This window comes from Rhinolophus ferrumequinum, chromosome 23, assembly GCF_004115265.2.
Source record: "Rhinolophus ferrumequinum isolate MPI-CBG mRhiFer1 chromosome 23, mRhiFer1_v1.p, whole genome shotgun sequence".
NCBI classification, from domain to species: Eukaryota; Metazoa; Chordata; class Mammalia; order Chiroptera; family Rhinolophidae; genus Rhinolophus; species Rhinolophus ferrumequinum.
The window spans coordinates 9,549,187-9,566,876 of record NC_046306.1 but is presented as its reverse complement, the minus strand read 5'-3'; the positions used below and the strand labels follow the sequence as shown (position 1 = coordinate 9,566,876).

Sequence of the window (17,690 nt, the reverse complement as noted above, 5' to 3'; positions counted from 1 at the left end):
ATTCCCCACTCCAGCCTCATATCAGAACCTCAAGAGGACCTTAGATGACGTGGGCAACCTGGGAGAGGCTGCCAAAAACTAAAGGAGAGGAAGAAACTATTGTGGGAAATATTTTGCACAAGAACATTAAGGGAAAGCGAGAAGAAGAGAGGTTCATTCATTTGACACATATTATTAGGTTGACTGTTGAAAAACAGCAAGTATGAGTATGGGGAAAAGAGAGGACTGACAATATATTTGCAAGCAAAGAAAGGTATAGTGGGGACACTGTCACTGGGAATGCCTCGGAAAAACAGAAAGGGATGGAGCACATTCAGTCTAGTCTCAGCACTGACGTGGGGAGGGATGGGTAGTGTAGCTAGTGGTTCTCAAAATATGATTACCTGGTTCTACAACATCAGCCTTACCTAGAAACCCATTAGAATTGGACTCCTTGGGCCACAGCCCAGTCTTACTTCCACACTGTATCAGGATGTGGGGTGGGGGGGAGGCTCCAGCAGCCTTCCAGGCACCCTTAAAGGCACAGGTGCAAAAGCCAAACTGCATGTGGTGTTCCAATCCTGACTCTCATGTCCATCCATGTTAAAAGGTAATTTAACTTCTTTGTATTTCAAATTTGCACAGCTGTAAAATGGGGATAATAATAGAACCTAAGGCATAGGGTACTGTGAGGATTTATTCATGTAAAAGGCTTAGAATAATAAGCACCAAAAAAACCCACATTCACTATGAATTATTTCAATCTTGTTCTCTTGCCTCTGTGACAAAGTATAAGCTCGTGGAACGTTCCTTTCAAGAGCTCAAACTGGAGGCCCTGGGTGGATTTGAAGCCCAGGTCTGAGGCTCTCTTCCCACCACCACCCCTCACCCACATCCCCACCCCCACCTCCCCAGGGTCTGGCAGCAGCTACAGGGTCAACACAAAGGCTTATAAATACCGGCAGCTACCTCTGCCCTCTGTCTGCCCTGGAAGGGAGAGAGGAGAGAGAGCAGATGAATGGGTTCCTGGCATAGGAACAGGAAAAAGAAACAGGAAAGTGTAAGTAATCAGAGGCCTCGTGGGCTGCTGCCTACCTGCCAAATTATTTTTTGGTGAAAAGATGCCCACGTGGTTAGCTGAAAATAATCCTCCTGATGCCACCAGGTCAAGCAAAATCAATCCAGATGATTGGGAATAGGACAAAGAAGGCACAAACTTGCATTCAATTAACCTGGTTTAACACACGAGGTTTATTTGTCCCGTGTAGCCTCCTTACTGTGAAGCCTTTGTGGCCTTTCAGGTGGAGGTTTCATTGATCGTTAATTTTCCTGGTTAAGCAAACCACGCAGGGTTGTTAGCACAGCCTGCCTTCTAAAAAGATGTATCTTTTGTTAAATGGGCTGCATACAAGAGCTAACTGGGTGCAGTAGAAAGTGGAGGAAGTTAGGATTCAAAACATATGGGGTCTAGGCCTGCTCCTTTCTTGTGAGATTGAGGTTTAGTCTATCTCCTTAAGCCCCAGCTTCCTTGTTTACACAGAGCAGGAGCTGGATTGCATTGCCAGGAGACACGTGAACACAATATTAACGTTGACTCACGGAGCGAGACTGGCTTCCCATTACTTCTGCTTTCGCTAGCAAGTCTCAGTGTGGCGATAGCCTGTCTTCAACACCTGTCTAATAATGGCTAATTTCTCTTTTCAGCGTCAGCAGTATCCAGCATGAATGAATGATATTTTGTTTCCATTTGTATTTTTGTTTTGTTTCCATTGTATTTTTACAATTTCCTTATAGAAATAAGTGAAACTGATTTTCTATTTGTGGCTCAGGAGTGATATCAAATCTCCCTTTAAAATTTGTTTGCTTACGTTTGAAGGAAGCAACTCGGTTTGAAGAGAAATATTAAGTAATAGTGCATAAGTAATATTAAGTAATAGTAATAATTTAAATTTAGAAAAGAGGCTGAAGCACAAAGCCCGTTCCAATACTACCAGTCTGTGGATCTGGTTTCCACATTTTCCAGATTTCCGTCCGCCTCTTCCCCCCTCCCTCCGGTCAGAGGGGCCAAGAAGGCGTGGCGCATCCACTAGCCCCGCCCCAGCCAGGCGTACATTCCATAATCCGAGCTCTTAGCGGCCCTTGCTGCCCAGGAGCCCCGCCCTCTCTCCGCCCCGCGCCCCACCCCTCGCGTGCACCAGCGTGCCTCCTCGGCCCCGCCCCATCGGGCTCCTCCTCGGCCGCCGTTGCGGGGCGCTCCGCGGCAGCAAGATGGCGGCGCAACAGCAGGACCCTGAGGGTGGTGCGCAGCTGGCAGGGCCCGCGGCTGAGGCGGACCCACTGGGCCGTTATACGTGTCCCGTGTGTTTAGAGGTGTACGAGAAGCCGGTTCGGGTGGTCTGCGGACACGTGTAAGCGGCGAACCGGGGCCTGGTCGGGGGGCGCCTGACTGGGACGGGGAAGGGATCCGAGGGGCGAGGCCCCGTCAGGGAGCGTCTCGGGCGGGAGCTAGAGGACCGGCCTAACGGGGCTTCTCCAGGGGGCCCTCCCGGTCTCCTGAAGGCTCGTGAAAGTTGGCAGGGCGCTCTTGTCTCCCGTCCTGCTCTCTCCCAAGTATCCCGCCCTTCTGATGAGCGCCCGCTGTGTTCAGGCCGCCTGTCAGCACCTTCCCACGAGCGATGGTGGAGTCGCACCGTGCTTGGGGTTAGGTACGGTCTACAGTCCGCTGTCCTCGAGAGCCCCAACTTCCCTTGAGTAGTGCGTACACCTCCTCTAAAGTCGATGCATACGGAGTCGTGTATCCAACTCTGCCAAGTAATTGTAACGTGCACGAAAGTTGGAGAAACGCTGAACTAGACTAAACGAACAAAAGGGAAGTCTTGACGTAGATCGGAGCGCTCTGCCCTTAACTGGGACAGGGACTGCGAGTTGGCAGACAGGGATTGCCAGCGTTCCTCCTTCCGTGGGTACGAAGCTTGTTTCATGGTACTTGAAATCACGCCTCCATGGCCCGCATATTACTAACAGACATTGTGAGGACAAAAGGAGTTGGGGGTCAATGTCAGTGTGGGTCCCGGGCTGGGATAGGTGCTTGGAGGCGTTTGAGCTCCGTCAGACACAAAAACACACCTACGTTGAAAGAACTGTAGAAAACTTGACCATCCGCTTCTTGCCTCGGAGAGTTGGCATTTCCTCCATGGCCTCCCTCAATGCTTGTCGAGGGCAACACGTTGGCATTGGGCTTAGGACCCCTTTACTGGTCAGTCGGCACGCTAGGCACCGGCGGGGCCTCCCAGGCATTCTTATTTCCACAGCAATCCTGCGGGGGAAGAGGGTTGGGGTTGGCAGCCATATTGCAGGTGAGAGTTCTGAGGCTCACCAGGGTGTCCGACTCTTCCCAGATGGACTGCAGGCATCTGTTTGCCTGCCCAGAGAACAGCTGGCACCTGGCAAGGGCTCCCCGGCCACACTGAGTGCCTTTTGCTTCTTCAAGTACATGAAGCTCTTTCTCCCTGGCTGTTCTCGTTTGCAGTTCCCTTAGCCTGGAACTCTTCGTGCCCATCTGCACCGCCCCCACCGCTACCCGACATCCTTTTCAGACCTCAAGTCCCAATTTGTTACCTCCTTTATCACCGTCCTCATGGAAGTCACCTCCAGTTTCTTGCACAGAGCAAAACTGATGGATCACGAGGGCAGTGACCATGTCTGCTTTGCCCCTCTCTGTATCCCTAGTGCCCTGCACAGTGACCATCCATCTTCTAATCTTATATTCCACAGACTGAAATATTTGTGTACTCACTCTGTGCCAGATGCTTGGGACATAGTAAGAAAGAAGGCCATGCTGCCCTCAATTCACGAGGCATTGACTTGATGATAAGTACAGAGGGTGCCAAAAAAAATGTACACACATTTTAAGAAAGGAAAAAGCTGTATTAAAATTGTAATACTCAATATATACAGATAACAAGGATAGACAAGTCATGTGTATACATTTTTTTTGGCATCCCGGTAAGTACCAACAAATGTTTAGACTGTTGTGAAAATTCATTGTGCAACGGGAGGTTACTGTAAGGATCAAACCTGTGTGTGTTGACGGAGGTGGTAATGGATGAATAAAGAGACTTGACCCAGTACAATTGACCAGCTGAACAGCAGCAAAATTTGAGGTTTCCCTGAGCCAGGTGAACCTTCCCTGGATCAGAGGTCAAGGGTCAATACTGGGATTCAAACTTTTCTATACTCATCATACTAGTTCCACATGTTTATCAGTTCAGTGTTGATTGAAGACAGATGGATGCACCTCACTGAGGGCAGCGCAAGTCTCCCTTAGCTCCAGCCACCTGCTTTTCGCTGCCCCTACTTGGTTTTTGCTAACTTTCGTGCTTGGAAATTTGAGCATCACTGCAGCTCTGGCTGGGTGGGATGTTAGGTTTTTATAAAACTTTCTTTCAAGCCCTGAATGACTATGTCCTCCAGTCTGGTGTACTCTCTGTGTACTGTAATACAGCAGGAGAAGGGACTTTCTACGTAGCACTGTAACAAAGGTTAGAGCGTGTATGTAGAAGGCTGAACTAGAAAAAGGCCCATAAATAGGAAATGGAAACTGAAAGCAGGCTATTTTGTTGGCCATGACTCAGGGCAGGGCCCCAGAAGTCTTCCTTTCTGCCTTTCACACACCCCTCTGCACTTGGTGTCATCTCAGTGTGGGACTCTGCATCCAGCTCTGTGTGGCTCTCATAATTTTAGGTCTCAGTTCAAAGGTTACTTGTTTAAAGAAATTTCCTGTGATCCGCCACCCCAGCTGATCTCATTGCTTTGTTGTATTTCCTTCATATACTTAATCACTATCTGAAACTTACTGTGTTTTTCTCCACTCTGGAACATACGCATTATGAGCACAGGGACTTAGTTCCCTGTGCCCTCAGGTGAATAAGTGGATCCCCTCACCTTCTTCCAGCCTGGTACAGAATTTTGCCTAGCATCATTCACACCTAGCTGAATAACAAAGGGGAAGAAAATTCTCAGAGACAGTAAAAAATTGTCACATGCACAGATTACATTTGATTATTTATATCCTGAGTTTTTCCTGGCTGATTCTATCAGGTTGAGTGTGTAGCCAGGGTATTTTCATGCCTTATTACCCATTCTCTCTGTGTACTGTATCTCAGCATCACCACCTGCCTAGGCTTCAGGACAGAAACTTGGCCATCTTTGACTTCTTGTCTTCAGTAAGTTACCAAGTCCTACTGATTGCACCTCTGAATCGTTTCCTGAATTCATTCTCTATTGCCTCATTCAGGCCTTTAGCCACCTGTGTGGTTTCTACTTCAATTCTCCTCTCATCTTTCCTCACCTGAAAAAAATGTACATGTTAGCTATATTTTAATAAAAATATTTTTAAAAAATTTAAAAACCAACAACTCTCATCTGTGATAACCTCAGAATTATTTTTCTAAAACTTGGATTTGTTCTTGTTGATTGATGCTGTGCTTTAAACATCTGGGTCCCTACTGCTTATGAGGGAAAGTGTTAGGCTTTTATATTCTCAGATGTATCATGAATGTTTAAGTCAAAGGGTCTGAAATATTCTTCCTTTCTCTGCCAGCTGAACTCTTTCTTTTAAGGCTCTTTCATAGGTGCTGCCTCTGAAGTCTTCCCAGCCTCGTCCTCGGGTCACAACTAGTTGCTCTTGTCTTTGTATTCCCATAGTGCTTTGCAATCACCTCTAATGATAGCAGCTCCTGTTTGTGGTGCATTTCATATGGCTATACACTGTACTAAGGGTCTACTATACGTATTTCATGATTTCAATGCTCAGAGGTGTGGGTACCGCTCTCTCCATTCACAGGAAAAACCGAGGTTCACTGAGGGAACCCCACCAGGATCCCTCAGTGCTGGGGGCTAAGGTTTGAAGACTGCGCCATAACACCTTTCACCATGTATCATGGTAGTTTGCATTTATTTCTGTTGTTGGACCTGTGTGTTCTTTGCAGGGTCTGTTCCCTCTCACCACCACCCCATTTTTCTGGTGTAGGAGGACTCAATATCTGAATCAGGAGTAGGGAGCAAATTGTGTTTAATCCATTGTTCATTGATGTCTTTTTAAAACGATCCATTCCTGTTGTCTTGTCTCCACGATGCATGACTCGGTTCTCTGTATGTCTTGTTCTAGCTTTTGCTCTGCATGCCTGCAGGAATGTCTGAAGCCGAAGAAGCCTGTCTGTGGGGTGTGTCGTAGCCCTCTGGCACCTGGCGACCGAGCTGTGGAGCTCGAGCGGCAGATTGAGAACACAGAGACTTCTTGCCATGGCTGCCGTAAAAATGTATGTGGAAGTAAAACGAAAGAGAGACTTTGAGATGGGGTAAAACGTAGAGCTGTTGCCATGTTGTTTCTGAAGTTAGAGCATGACTAGGTGACTAATAGCATGTGTGCATGCTGGTTACCTGTGGCAATGGCTGTGCTGCTTCATTTTGGTAACCTTGTTGAGTTTTTTTCCCAAGAGTTGGCGTAGTATATTACATATTTGAGCTTTGAAAGCCATAGGAATCATTTAGCCCAGTTTGTTCATATAAAAGACCCATTTTTCCAAAGCATTATGCACAATTTTAATTAGAACGTGATGACAGAATATTTTTTTATTTTTTAAAAAATATAAAATGGAATCAGTGACTTAAAAAAAATTACCTGCTGCAATGAGTTTGAGAGGAATTTTTAAAACCTATATCATTACAGATGTAAAATGTAATCAACTTTTTAGCACTTAACAGGGAGGACTCATGTCAATATGAAATCATTTGATTATAATAGCAATATCTAACACTTAAAATGCACCCATGCTCTTTTATGTAGTTCGAGTCAAGTATATGTATCTTAACATCTGTTACAACTGCAAAAGAGAAATACTATTGACTTATTTTACAAGAGATATATACACAGGCTTACTGATTTTTAAAATCATTGTAATTTCGTTAGTTCCAGACAGTACAAAAATAAAAAGTAACGTAGGCTCGTTCTCCACTCCGGAGATTACCTCCCTAAAGTGGTTTAATTTAGAAAACTGCAAGACATTTTCTGCCCTTTGACAAACACAGATGTAGGGTTTTTACAAAATAGGATCATACTGTAATATACATTATAACTTCTTTTCACTTTAAAAAAAAAGTTTTCCCTTAACAGCTTATTAGACAGCCTTGCTCATCAGTTTCATTGCTCTCACACTTCCATGTGGATAGCCATAGAAGGGATATACCTGGCCGTGTCCTTCCTCTCAGAGTGACTTAGCACTGGTGGTATACTGTGGGTACAGTTCTGAATGGGGCTATTTCCTGTCCCTTTTCATTGGGAGCTCCCTGGTTGGCGGCTTGAAGTCAAGTTCTTTAGCTGGAGGTTCAAACAGAAGTATCATGGTAAGCCGCAGCTCAAATAGTGAAGCTCTTTTTTTTTCCTTGCAGTTTCCTTTAACTTAGAAACTCAAGATACTGAAATAAAATTTCCTGTTACCTTCATCATCTTCATGCATGCATGTGGATTTTTTTTCTCTTTGCTTTTGATTTTCTCCATTTTAAAGATGAGTGATTGTATTATATTATACCTCCGAAAATGTTTTATCTTCCCTTCTTTCTTCATTCCTTATATGCTCTTTTTTTTTTTTTTTTTTTTTTTTAAGAACACCTGTCACGAAGCACTCTTCTCTAGGTTTTCTTTTCTCTTTCTATATTGCAAAGACTAGATTTTATAGGGCTAGTATTCAGATTTGGGGTGTTTTGTTTTTGTTTTTTTTTAAAGAATTATCACAATCAGCTGATTCATACTTTATCCCTTTTACTTAAATGACCACCTTTCTGTGCTGCACATAATGGAATGTGGTTCTTGACTTGCTATAAGGAGACGAGTTTAAATGCTAGTGTGGAAAACTTTAACAATGTCACTGGGTTTAGAGGCCTCTGTGAGCAGAGAGCACATGGGGAATAAAGCAAACCTCTGGAGAGTTAGTTTAGAGTGGAAGCAGATGTCCTGATTTGGTCAGGTAAAACATCAGCCTTGTTGCAGAAACCCTGCAACAAAGCAGGGGTTTAGCCCCAGCAACACAGCCAGGAGTCCAGTAAGATGGTTTGCCGGGGTGGCAGATGTCTAGTTGTCGTCTTGCCCTTGCTTTGGGACTATGTTGATCCTGGACAAGGTCCTGACTAACTTGTGGCCTCTGATTCTTCCAAGTTCTTCCTATCCAAGATCCGGGCCCACGTGGCTACCTGTTCCAAATACCAGAATTACATCATGGAAGGTGTGAAAGCCACCACCAAGGATGCGTCCCTTCAGGCAAGGTAAATGATTCAGTCACTCCCTGAGGTGGAGGTCAGCTTTTACCACAAAGACACGGGACACTTTGCATGTTCGAGGATTTAGTGGGAAGAGTTTTGGAAAGTGGAAATATAATTGTCATGCTGGCTAAAGCTGATATAAGTATTTGTGTGTGTGGGGTGGGGGTGTGGAGGACTGTCTTTCAATATCAACTGTGCTATTATTTTCAGAACACTTGACCTGATTCTGAAGTGATCACCACGGTCCCTGTCATAACATATTCAGTGAACTTTGCTCCTTTTTAGAGGATACGTTAGTTAAAGTTCCCTGGAAATGGACCCACAGAAGTTTTTTTTCTTTTGTCCTGCCTTTCATCTTCCAGGAATGTCCCAAACCGTTACACCTTTCCTTGCCCTTACTGTCCTGAGAAGAACTTTGATCAAGAAGGACTTGTGGAACACTGCAAGTTAGCCCATAGCACGGATACCAAATCTGTGGTAAGAGTAACTTTCTTTTTTGCTACTTTTTGTGGGGAAAAAATCAAAATTACAGGAGTAATACAGTGAACTCTTATATACCCTTCACCTAGACTCACAGATGAATAATATTTTGCCATATTTGCTTAATCATACTTTATATATACAAATTTTTCATTGACCATTCGAGAATAAGTTATAGATATTGTGACCCTTTGCCCCTAAATACTTCAGCATACATTGCCTAAGAACAAGAATATTTTCTTACAAAACCGCATTTTTTTGTGTTTAATTGTCACACTTCGGAAATGTAACGCTGATACAAACTAATACCTCATGTGGAGTTCATGTTTAAATTTTGACAATTGTAATGTTCTTCATAGCAATCTTCCCCTGCCCTCAAATCCTGGATCTGTGTGCTAGATTTAGTTGCCATGTCGTTTTAGTCTCATCCTTTCTTTGTCTTTCATGACCTTGACATTTTGAAAGAGGACAGGCAAGTTGTTTTATAGAATGTCCTTCAATTTGGGCTCGTCTGCATCTTCATGATTGGATGCAGGGATGCTCCGTAAGTGATGTGTCCTCCAGGTGCCACAGGAGAGGTCATGTGATGTCTGTTGGTCCCGCTGTGGGTGACGTTAACTGTGAGCCCTTGGTGTCCACCGAGTTTCTCCTCCATAAGCTGCCATTTTCCTTTTGAGAATAGCTGCGTAGCTGTGGGGAAAGAGAATTGAAGATGAAATTATTAGGAAAGTGCTTATCAGTCCTTAGACATTTAAATATCACAGATTGACTCCCCCAGAGAAGGGAAGGGGTGCTCACCATCTGCGGCTGGCATGGGTGGAGGGTATTGTGCTGAGTGGACTGTCAGGCAGAGAAAGACAGATGCAATGTGATTTTGCTTATATGTGGAACCTGAAAAACAAAACAAACAAAACAGAAACAAATTCATAGATACAGACAACATTTTGATGGTTGCCACGTGGAAGGGGGTTGAGGTGTGGGTGAAAAAGGGGAAACGATTAAGAAGGACAAATTGATTGTTACAAAGTAGTTGTGGGGATGTAGAGTGTACCATAAGGAATATAGTCAGTAATACTGTAATAGCTATGGCGTTAGATGGGTACTAGATTTATCAGGGTGATAGATGGGAGGGGGTTGGGGACAGGGTGGAAAAGGTGAAGGGATTAAGAAGTACAAATTGGTAGTTACAAAATAGTCATGGGGATGTAAAGTAAAGCATAGGGAGTATAGTTAATAATATGGTATTATAATAACTATGTATAGTGCCAGGTGGGTACTAGACTAGTCAGGGACATCACTTCTTATATAAATGTCTAACCACTATGCTGTACACCTGAAATTAATATAAAATAATATTGAATGTCAGCTGTAATTGAAAATTTTAAAAAGAGAGGAAAGGTGAAGGAGAATAAGAGGTTCAAATCTCCAGGTATAAAACAAGTAAGTCATGGGGATATAATGTGCAGCACAGAGAATAATATAGTCAGTAATATGGTAATAGCTTGGTATGGTGTCAGATGGTTGCTGGACCTCTCATGGTGATCACTTCTTTAGGTATATTGTGTACCCCTGAAACTAATATAATATTGTATGTTAGCTATATTTTAATAAAAATCTTAAAAAATACAAAAATATAAAAATATCACAGACTGACATGTAGTTTCTTCTTTTGAAAAATGTTTAAATTTGGTCCATCTCAGCAGTGTTACCCTTCCCTCTTAATGTGATTGACATTAATGTATTGTCTTAATACAGCTTCCTCGATTGTTCTTTTTCAGTTTTCCCTTCTGTCTCAGACTGCTTCTGTTGAACTATGTACCTAGTTTTATGGGCAGTCTTCAGCTCCATTGCTGTAAAAGGTGGTGCATGAACTGGAATGTGTGAGCTTTTGCTGATTGATAGGATTCAGCCCCACAGCCTTCTTTGTTTCTCAATCGTAAATCTTAAGATCCAGCTGGCCTTTTCAAGAATATGTTAAATCTCCTCTTGACTTTATTGAACTCCTGGCCAAGTCCAAATTCTGGTCAGTACATCCACTGTTGACACCGGGCTCCCTAGGCTCTTAGCGTTGTGCTGCAACAGATTCCACAGATGAACCCCCTCCATCTGCTTATCCCAACTCCTCAAGCTAGGGAACTAGGCCGGCTTGGCCCATTGTGCACTCCATTTTCAGGTAGGCCTGGTTGTCACGAGGCACACACCCTTTGTAGCGGCTCTTCTGGGCACTCTGTATTAAGTTCCTGGCATGAACTGTCCCCATCCTTTCCACGGATAACACTGAATCCTGCTTTAACCAAGTTCAAAGTACCACGTCTGCGTTCCTTCCTTCTCTCTTTCTTCTTCTATCTCAGGAGCTCTCTGATCTACCTCTCAGCTCACAGACTGGCAGCCTGTGGGATATGTGTGGCCCATGCACATTTCGTTTTTCCTAACCTTTAAAATCAGGTTTCTCGATCTTGATACTCTGTATTTGAGAAATTAGAAGTCTGGCAAGAGTTGGCTGGCTTTAAACAGTTGCTGCTCTCTCTAGGTAATCTGGGCTTCTACCCATCCTGCTTTGCTTACAAGCCTAGTTTCTGGGAGCACTTGAGTTTCCAACCCTTTTCCCTTGTAGCTATCATTCACTGTTGTGTTGAGGAAAAAGCTCCTTTCCAAGTCTGACTCTTCTCTACCTGTGTCCTCAGATCCAGGCAAAGGACCGAGACGAGGGGCTGGCACAGAGAAAGACTCCCTGCTCCTAAGGCTTCCCTGTCATGTTTTTCTGTCCCCTTTAGCTTCTCTATCTGCTCCTTACACTTATTTTCTTTTAAACATACCCAAGTCTTCCTGTCTAAATGGCGGGAGGAATATATGATGCAGAGCTTTCTTTAGATTGCATTCAGTTTCTCTTTTCCCTCTAGCTTGTGGGTTTTCAGCTGCTGCTGTCTCTTTCACACCTCTCTCTTACTTCCTCTAGAGTCTGGCTTCCACCCCTGCAAGCATCACATTCTCTGTGGTCCCAGCTGGCTTTGAGTCCTTGTTTTCTGTCAGCTCTTTGCAATTTTAAAAATTCGTGTCTTTGTATGTAGTCAATTCATTGTATAAAAAATGATCTGTAAAACGTGTCTCTCCGGCCCCTTTCCTTAGCCCCTGGTTCCCTTCTACACCATCAGTTGCTCCCAGTACTTCTTTATATTCTTGTAATTCTATGTTGGCATGTGATAGACACATTGTATTACCACTTGCCATTTTAGTATAATAGAAATCCAGTATGAAATTAAAACACCATCCAATGGTGGCCTGCCAGCCTTTCAGGAGATCATTTGCAAAGAATTGATTATTCTCAAATAAACAGCTTCATCATTTAACACTAATATTCATCTTTCTAATGTTTTTATTCCATAGAGAACTGCAGAAGTTTTATAGGCAGATGCCAACCTGGAATAGTCATTGCACCTGCTGTTTTCCTTGCCTAGAATTACATGTACTGTAATTCCTAAATAGCTGCTCAGTACATATCCTTTGGCTGCACTACGCAAGCTAAAACTCCCAAAGCCAGGTTTTCAGCTTCTTCAAGACATTTTAGTTATGGTTCTTAATAACTAAGTACTAATTGAAAGAGCAAGTGTGTACACACACACACACACACATACCACCCACTTGCCCCACTACCCATTTTCCATTCTAAAATCAACCAAAGAAGCATAGCTAATTTTGGTAATTATGAAAATTAAAACAGATGCTAAGTAAAATGATAGAGATACTTTACTTCATTTCCTGCCACTATCTCCCCAGCACTCATTTTTAGAAGTGAATAAGTAAAGAAACCAGTGCACCACCAAGTTAGATGGTTGCCCGTGTCGTAGAGCTGCTTAGTGACAGAACCAGTCCTGGAACCCCTTGTCCTGGCTCCTAGACCTTTACAACGTCAGAAAATGCCCCCTTAGAGTGCTCATTGGCGTCAGAGTAGTCCGCGTATGTGGCAACACAAAATCCAGTGATGCAAAGGCATCTCTGGCTTTTGAATGTCCTTATGAGATTCATGTACATACCCTTCTTTTGTCCCTCTTTTTATACAAATGACAGCACGTTGTATAGGCTGTAACCAATGTTTATGGCATCTCTTCCCTGTCAGTACATGTAGATCTGTTCCTTTTATAACGAGCTTCACAGTTTTCTATTACTCGTCTGTACCGTTTAACTGGTCCCTTATAAGTGAATGTCAAGGTTAGTCCCAAACAATCAGGAAATTCTGATTAAGAACGGAATATTAAATGCTACTAAAGCATTGTCGATTGATAAGTGGGAGAATGGTATTGTATTGATACAGGGAAATACCTATTTTGAGGACTGTACCGAAAATTAAGGGTAAAATGTTGTGTCTTATTTGAAAATGCTTCCTTTTTGTTGAATTAACTATGCCAAACTTAAGTCTAGGTATTGGGGATAAGAGATGGTTCATCAAACTATTATCTACTGTAGGTTTGAACTTCTTCATAATAAATTTTAAAAGGCTGCCATAAATTTTAACATATCTTTGCCAGTGTTCATGTATGTCTGTAAAATAAAGTCTTAGGTATGGGTTGATTTCATTGAAGGTTAAGTACACTCATAATTTTGATCGATATTACTCTGTGGTTTCTGATACTGCAACCTGATTTCTCTCTTTTTCCCCTCCTTTGGCTTCCTCACATCCCTCGATCATTTCTTCTCAGTTGAAGCTTCTCCTCCTTCAGCCCTCCGCCCTCTGTTCTGTCCCTCCACAGAGCTCCGTAAGTGTCAATACTTCAGCACTTCCCTTTGGGAGCCACTTCCTCCTCTGTCTCTAGTCCTAACCATGCTCCAGCTCCAGCTGCCTGCCTAGCTCTTCCACTCAAGGAATCTTCCACCATTTCAGATTCACCTCTTGCCAACCCCCTTTGTCACCATTCCTTCCTTGCGCACGGTGGCGTTCCATCTCCAAGCCAGACCACTGAGGCCTGTGTCTCCCCCCACCGCAGCGTGTGTCTGCCCTTCTCTGAATTTTCCGTTCTGACCACACTGATTGTCTGGCTTTGTGCCTGTTATGCTGCCTCTTGGTCCTTTCTCCTCGCTACTGCTGCCCCTCTTCTGGAAATCCCTTCCGTGTTCTCTTTGTCTTTCCAAATACCTCCTAATCTTCAAAGCCCAAATCAGCCTCTGTATGAGGGTGTTTCAGCCTGAACCCCCTCTTCTGAGCATTTACTTTGTAAACATAGCACATAAGGCTTGGGCACATTGCTCGTCTGTCATTTCCTTGGCTTTCTTTGTGCCCTGGATCATTTCATCTGCTGGTTGGATGGCCATAGTCTAGCCCCCCACTGGGCTTATACGTAGTTCTAGCCATAGTAGGAGGCAATAAAAGGGTGGTGTCACGGCGTAAGCCCTTACCCACGGCCACATGTCATTTGACTTGAGTGTTTTCTGGGATGTGAATGGACACATGAAGGAGTGGCCGGGCCTTGCATGGGGTGTCGGGAAAGCTGTCCTAGAAGCAGGGAGGCCAGACACAGGCCCCACAGGACTGGCATCAGCTCAGACGTCAGCTGCCTAAGACTATGCTTCTCTTGAAAGGTCTGTCCGATATGTGCCTCGATGCCCTGGGGAGACCCCAACTACCGCAGCGCCAACTTCATCGAGCATATCCAGCGCCGGCACCAGTTTTCTTACGACACTTTTGTGGTGAGTCTGACGCCCGTGTTCTGATCCTGCCCCTGGGGGAACAACACTGCTACCCGCTTCTCTTACCTAGAGAACCATGGTCCTTATGTTGTTTTGTCACTGCCATGATGGGTTCCCTGGAACGGCAGCTGTGCGGTCCCTGCTCGTGAGCCAGGTGGCCAGAGCCTGCCTGGTGTGGCATTTAAGGAGATTACTGGCCAGTCACCTAGATGGTGACACTGACAGCTTGCTCCTGTTTTTTGTTTGTTGTTTTCTCCCCCCAAAAAATGTTGCCCACTTTCTTTTGGTATGTGTAGTTTCTACCTATTATAGAACCTGGTTTGGGATTCTTAAGCTCAGATACCCGCGGGGACCTGGCAGGTAACGGAAATGGCCCTCACAGGGATGTGCAAGCTGGACAGTGTGGCTCATGCTGATGGCTGTGGAAATACAGGCACAATATTGCCCCCTCCTCTGCCCCCAACCCCGAGGAGCTGGACGTGCAGAGTTCCCTATGCAGTGTTACTTATTTATCTTATAAAGTACTTCAGGTCAAGCAGAACACAGTCCCTAGCCAAGCGTGGTCATTAGGTTTGTGCCCTTCCCCTAGAGCTGAGTGCTTCTGCAGGGCACACTGTTACCTCAGCATCACAGTGACAGATGCATTTGGCCACGTGCTTTGAATAAACCTTTCATTTGCATGTAAGTGTCAAGTTAGAATTTTAGAGTAGTATTCAGTCTTAATGGCTAAATTCAGGACCTGACTCTTTCCTAAGTCGTCAAGAAGAGTATTTATTCGTGGTCTAATAGTGTCTGAATCTAAGACTTGAAAATAAATGTCCTTTTTGTTAATGCTGTAAAAATGAATCTAATGCCCAAATAGAAAACTTGGCCTTGTTGAATTAGAAATAGAAAGGCTGGTTTGACTACGGTGCCATCCACGTTTGAGCACGTGGTCTGTGCCGGGTCCGCCCGGGTGCTCTCTCCTCACAGTCCCTGTGTCAAGAGCCATCGTTGTCGTCATCAGGACGAGGCAGCTGAGGCACAGAGAGAGCGAGCACTTTGCCCAGAGCCGTACAGCTGGCGTTGCCAACTGCGGAGCGGGGCTCTGGCCCCTGCAGCCCTGTCCAGATCTGGAGCCCATTGCAGGCTCTCCCGCTGTCCTCCCGACCGCGTCCTCTCAGCTGCGCACAGCTGCTGAGGCCGTGTCTGTTTTGCCCTCAGGACTACGACGTCGACGAAGAGGACATGATGAACCAGGTGCTGCAGCGCTCCATCCTCGACCAGTGAGCAGGGCCTCCCTGTCCGCTCATGTTCCAGCGCTTCCACGACATTACGTGTGAAACTTGTGACTCATACATCTTAAATACACAACAGACCTGGAAGTGAGCCGTGGTATCTGGACAGGGTCACTTCTGATAGGGAAACAAGTCCCCAGAGCCCTTCTTTCCTTTGGGCTCTTCCCCTGCTGTCCACTCTGTTTGTCACCTGTTTTGTCCTTTAGTGTTTCTCAGCCACTTTCTGAAGCATTTGCTTCCTCTTCTGGATGAGAACCCAGCTTCTCCACCTGTCCTGTGTCACACCTGTTCCTCCATCCCAGTGTTCGTCTCTCAGGTCCTCTGAGCCAGCCGGGACCTTCTGGGTCATGAATAGCACAAATGAGACCAGCATCTCCTGTCCTTGTCCCTGAGGTGTGTGCTTCGGCAGAAGTGCCTCTGATCAGTGGGGCTCCGCCTGTGCTGTGGGAGTTCCTGTCGGCTGGTCCTTGGCAGCGGCTGCCAGAAACTGCTTACCTCCCCGGCGACCTTTCCAAAGCCCTGTTGGGCTGGCTCTCCTGGGTTTAGTGTGGTCTGATGCCGGAAGATTAGAGGAGCGATGTTTTCCTGTCACTCTTGCACACCCTTAGAAAACTGATGCGGTCTTAACTGCCTGCACGGTGCCTTTTTAAGATAAGGTGTAACCATATTTTTTAGTGGAAATAGTGTTTCTAGATTAGAAAAGTTAAACTGCGTTTCTCCATAAGTGGGGAGGAGGGCCAGCTAAAAGAGGCGGGACGGCCGTAGTTTTTTGCTTCTGATTTTCAAACTAGTGAGGTATTTTCAGATGACTGGGTCAAGTTTACCCCTCTATGTGGGAGCCTGCTTGCATTCTTGTCCTTGAGGCACGAAAAGGAGTCCTCAAGAAGGAAGAGGTTTGGGGGCCCCAGTGGATACCAGTTTGTTTATCCTTTATTTTGTTACTTAGATCAAACTGAGCATTGCTTTTCTATCAAAGAGAGAGGTTATTATAGGCAACCTAGTATCTCAGTCCGCTGCCTCTTCTGACAAGACACTATTCAAAAGGCACAATACATCTATGAGCAATTGTTAATGGAAACTACTGGAAACTTGCTTTGATAGCAGCTCAAGAAGCTTGAGGTTCAACATGTTTCACGACATTAATATTAACACAAGGCTAAGAGCTGGCAGTCTGATATGTGGGAGCAGAACCTATGACCCACCAAAGGGCATCTGGATTTAGGTTTGCTCTTTCATGTCAGACTTCTCTCGTCTGAATATGGAAATATTTTCTGGCCGGTGACCGAAGTTGCAGTTGACAGGGCTTTGGGGTGTGCACTGCTGCTGTGGCCTCTCCCGAGCAGCAGGGAAAACTGCAGATCCCTAGTAACCAGCAAGGACAGGGCCCTTTGGGGCAAAACAAGTTTTTCGAACGTGCTGTTGCTTGGGAGGGCCCCGATGTTAAGGTCAGCTTCTTCACTGTAATTTTTGGAAAAAAGTTCACTCAGACCTCCCTGAATTGAGATCATCTCGGCCTAAGTTTAAAGGGAAATCGAACAGAAATTTCATTTGAGGGAACTGATGAGAGCGTGCCCGTCTCACTGGTGGCACCAAGAAACCCATTGCCTCATGTTAAGTGCACTTCATGTATTTCTAATAAGATGACTTTCCAGAAAGTGAAATTTGTTACGTTCTGGCTTTTAAAAGGCAAAATATAAATAAATTTCATAATTTATCCAACTGGTAAGCTGCAGTGCCTGTTTCCATTAACCCCATTTGCTGAAGTCTGGGCCTACGGAGCCTCCAGAAGCGCGTGGCTTTTCTCAGTTCTTGCCTGTCACAGGTGAGTTGCACCTGGCTCTGATCTCAGCTCTGACGCTTCAGCAGCTGAGCCTCCCGGGGCCTGTCCTCTTTGGAAAGTGAACACAACCCCCACTTCTCCCAGTTGGGAGATCCGGTCAGGTGAGAGGTGACCATGCT

General features: G+C 45.0%; 1 protein-coding gene across 1 annotated transcript; it reads left to right on the top strand.

Annotated features, from left to right (window-relative positions):
- Positions 1-2,199: 2,199 nt before the first annotated feature.
- RNF114 (ring finger protein 114) lies at positions 2,200-17,450 on the top strand. Its single transcript, XM_033095008.1, has 6 exons — positions 2,200-2,387; positions 6,149-6,299; positions 8,192-8,298; positions 8,658-8,772; positions 14,347-14,454; positions 15,658-17,450. Exons 1-6 carry the CDS (start codon positions 2,248-2,250, stop codon positions 15,721-15,723), a joined length of 687 nt encoding a protein of 228 aa, XP_032950899.1. The 5' UTR covers positions 2,200-2,247; the 3' UTR covers positions 15,724-17,450.
- The last annotated feature ends 240 nt before the right edge of the window (positions 17,451-17,690 follow it).